Genomic DNA, 4,037 nt, shown 5'->3' with positions numbered 1-4,037 from the left:
AAAAAAAAAAATCCCACGAAACTCCAAGAACCACGCAGCAGGCGCCCTTTGCACAGCCGATTTGCAGGGGGTACACTGAGCGCCGCTCCCAGAGCCGGTGCAGAGGGAAGACCCCGCCCCTGACACCCGGGACAGCAGCTCGCGGAGACCGGGCCCCGGGAAGGCCGCCCGCCCCACCCAGCTCTGCCCGGGATGAGGGGCCTGCAGAGCGTGTCCCAGCCTCGCTGCGAGGCGGCCGGGCTCGCTGACGTGCAGGCGGGGTGCAGAGAGGGCTGGTGGTCGCGAGGGGACGGGAGCAGGCTTACTTCCACCGGTCTCCTCGGAAGGAAGGTCCACGTCGTCGTCCTTGTCACCTACTGCAGGTTCTTGGGAAGGCATGACAGAATCCTGCAGAGAGACGGGGCGTTACTAAGTGACTGCACAGACGTCACGACGTAGCTTCGTAGACACCGCCGGCTTTTTAAATCACCTGTCACGACACGTCGCAACACACGTCCTGATACACATGACGCAAACGCCAACTGCTGGGCTCCCACGTGACGCGACCTGCGGGGGCAGGCAGAGCTGCCCACTCAGCCCGCAGGCCGGGGCCTCCCCGGCAGGTACTTTAGAAAAGGGCTGTTTTTATATCGTGCTTGGCAACGTCCCCCGGCTGCCCGCCACCGCATCGGAGCCTGTCGGCTGCCCAGCGCGGACCCCCACCCCCCGTCTCGTGGGGTTCCATGCACTGATGTCATAATCGAGGCAGCTCCCCACTGCGGACAGCCAGGCTCCCGCGTGAGTGTCCCTCAGCCCTGGTGACAGCCTTCCTGGCTGGTCTCTTTCCTAGGCTAGCATGGACCTGGGGGGCCCGAGGGTCTGTGTGCCTTTCCGGTCTTTGGCAGCCAGTGATAGGGACCCCTAGAAAGATGCGCCAATCCCCCCACCCCAGCCTGTGTGGGGACCCCATGGTCCCAAGCTCCAGCAGCACTGGGTGACGGCATCGGCGTCTTTCCCGCTCACTCTGCAGCGAGACCCAGGTGAGCCACCGTGCCGCATGTGCCCATCCAGGCTCGCTCGTGCGGCCAGGCGGTGGCGTGCCTGGGTGGAGGCCTGGGTGCTGGTGCGGAACAGCCCGTCAGCGATGCCCCGAAGGGCCGACACGTCGCGTCCCTGGCGCAGCCCGGTGACAAGGGTGCAGCACATGGCCGGGCCCTGCGCTTCTGCCTCCCCAGCTCCCACGAGCTGCTTCACGACCAGGCAGGACGGGCCACGGTGAACCCCCCAACCCCCCGCCCAGCCCAGCCCTGAGCCACAGACGGCACTGGGCCCCCCGAGTGTACTGGGGCAGGCCCTGTCCCAGACCGCCAACCACGCTCTGGGCCCCCACTCTGTAGCCCACCAGGGTCCCTCCTCCCGTCTGGTCAGTGGCAGGGACGGGGGACCGAGCCATCAGGGTCAGTGTGGACGTGGGCTTGAGGCTGCTCCCCCGCGCACGCACTCACCATATGCCTTCTGCAGGTCAGCGGGACGAGGACGTGGCAGCGTTTATGGACCAGCAGCTGGCAGTGGACGCACCTGTAGCCCTGCCGCGCGAGCCCCCATATCCTCTCGCTGCACTGGCCGCAGTACGCTCTCTGCGGACGAGACGCGGCCGTCAGCCGGGCCGCCGTACCCCGGCTCTACCAGGAGCCGGCGGAGCCCAGGCACGCGTGCACCTCCACTGATGTTCCCAAAGGATGACGCGGAGCCGGGGCGAGAGGTGGCCCGGTCACCTTGTCACACCCAGGAACCAGCCTGGGTTTAGCAGCCGCCACGTGGGCCCATCCCAAGGCTGGGGGGGCCACGGAGGACTGGGAGGGCGATTGCAGCTCCCGCCCGGCCGCGCCTGTGAGCAGCAGCCCCGGGTCCCGCCGGGCGGAGTGGCCCAGGCCGAGGGCAGCGTGGCGAGGCCCCCGGCCTGACCCTTGCGCCAACGGCTCACCCGAATGAGCCCCACGAAGAAAAGGCCCCTGTCTGGCATTCTGACTTGGCACGTTTTTGAGCTGCCATCGTATAGTTAGTTACCTTGGAACTTTTTCCAGTATTTTTAAAGTTTTTAAATGGTCACTCTTGGTTCTTCGTGGTCTCGACGACCTGAAACGCACGCTGGTGACCCTGACTGCTGAGTGCGGCCGAGTGCGTGACCGTGAACGTGCAGAACCCCGACCACACGGGGCTCACGGGGTCAAAGTCACCTGCCGTCACGCGGCATGTCCCACGTCCACGTGCGCCCGCATTTCCCAGCTAGAATCTTCCTAGCCATAACTCATTTGCATGTTTTAGTCCTCCTTCGCAATTTTTAACAACTTTCTTTCTGTTGAAAAAGTCTCAAATTACTCCAGGAGAAAAACAAAAAGGATCCACGTGTGTCAGCAGCCTGCACCGAGCTCAGCTAAGGAAAGGACCAAGCCCTACACTGCGGGCCTGAGGTGTGGCCGGCTAACGGCCGACGACACCGAGAAGCCAGCTTCTCCCCAGGGTGGGGACGGGCTTCTCCCTAGGGAGGAAAACCCACTGCCCAGCGATTTTGAGGAGGGGTGGGCGGGGGGAGGGGCAGTGGCAGAGTCTGTACCCTGTGGTCAGGGAAGGACTTTTGCCCCTAAAACCGGCAGGGCAGGAAAGGCCAGGCCCCTCCGTGCTGTGGCCCTGGCTTGCCTCATGGGGTAGGTGGGCTTCACCTCGGACCGGAGGGACAGCCGGTAATGCGGGAGATGCAATTCACCGAAGGCCAGCGTTGGGGCAGGGCTCCAGAGTCCGCTCTGGTACCCTGAAGAGATGGACAGTCAAGCCCAGACAGAAAGCGAGGGTGACTTCGAGCTCTGAGGACGTAGGGGAGGGCGGGCCGGGCAGGTGAGCGAGCACGCGGGTGCCGTGCTGGGCTCAGGGGCGTCCCCCAAACTCGTGTCCACCCAGAACCTCGGAATGTGACCTTAGGCGGAAACTACTTTCGTAGGTGCAGTGAGCTGTCACGCTGATGTCGTACTGGGCCACGTGGGCCCTGACCCGGTGACCAGTGACCTCTAGGGGCAGACAGAGAGGGGGGAGTGGGGGGCGGTGGCAGCTACACGCCCAGCACGCCAAGGAGCACCGGCAAGGCCAGCAGCTAGCGAGGCAGGGAGGACCCTCCCTTGGGGCCCTCGGGCGGCCCTGCCCCCACCTTGGTTTTGGACTTCCGGGCTCTGGACCCCGAGAGAATGAATTTCTGTTTTCAGAAATTCTAGTCTGTGGCGCTAGGTTCTAGCAACCCGGGACACTAACGGTCCTTGGCCACCAAGGCACCTCCCCTTCCACCGTGACATGGACAATTATGTGAACCACGTCATTTCTGGAGAGTATAAAAGCATCGTGAAGAGAAATGATGGAAAGTGAACTAACGTGCCCTTCACCATGGGCCAGGGGGTGGGGCCGGGTGGTGGCAGACTGGGGAGCTGCGTGGGGCTTCCGGGGTTCACGGTCGACCCTTCCAGCCAACGGGAAACACTATTTGCAGCACTGGACGTGTCCTGGCGTTAGCTGTCACACCCACTGTCGCGCCACTGGACACGAGCAGGGGGACCAAGGAGCCACGGTGCCCTGACCAAGGGTTACATAACCAGGACGGCAGGGGCTCCGAGGCCCAGGCTGCATTTGTCACGCGGCCACCGGGAAGACACCCAAACGGGGACCTTACAGGCTCAGGAAGCCGTGCAAAGGCTCATTCGTGACGGACTCTCTGCTGGGTGCTGAACACAGCCCAGCCCGCTCGTGGGGGGAGGCACCTCCCTCTCTCCACTTTTAAAGTGGCCCACGGCACGCAGCACACAGTACTCAGTACCCAGCACATAGCGCTCAGCACGCAGCACTCGGCACCCAGCAGGCAGCACTCGGCATCTGCAGCCCCCGAGCCCGCAGCCCCAGGCCGCAGCGCTCACCCTGTTAAAGCGCTTGGCTTGGAAGAGATGGCCGTTGGCGCGGTACAGCTTCCTCCATCTTCTGGCTCCGCGGCGGTAGATGGATTCTGGGAAGACACGAGACGG

The 4,037-nt window shown here is 64.0% G+C and overlaps 1 protein-coding gene across 1 annotated transcript in view; it reads right to left on the bottom strand.

Moving 5' to 3' along the window:
- The window catches only part of PRKCZ (protein kinase C zeta), a 71,883-nt gene that overhangs the window by 19,550 nt on the left and 48,296 nt on the right, over nucleotides 1–4,037 (bottom strand). Inside the window, exons 4-6 of the mRNA XM_015588258.2 lie at nucleotides 3,933–4,018; nucleotides 1,485–1,616; nucleotides 306–387 (exon numbers count right to left, since the gene is read on the bottom strand). Of these exons, the coding sequence (XP_015443744.2) occupies nucleotides 306–387; nucleotides 1,485–1,616; nucleotides 3,933–4,018 (300 nt within the window). The remainder of the gene's footprint in view (nucleotides 1–305; nucleotides 388–1,484; nucleotides 1,617–3,932; nucleotides 4,019–4,037) is intronic.

Source organism: Pteropus alecto, unplaced genomic scaffold (assembly GCF_000325575.1).
Source record: "Pteropus alecto unplaced genomic scaffold, ASM32557v1 scaffold700, whole genome shotgun sequence".
In the NCBI taxonomy this organism is placed as follows: domain Eukaryota; kingdom Metazoa; phylum Chordata; class Mammalia; order Chiroptera; family Pteropodidae; genus Pteropus; species Pteropus alecto.
Note: the sequence above shows the minus strand (reverse complement) of the source record. Positions and strands in the feature narration are given on the sequence as shown.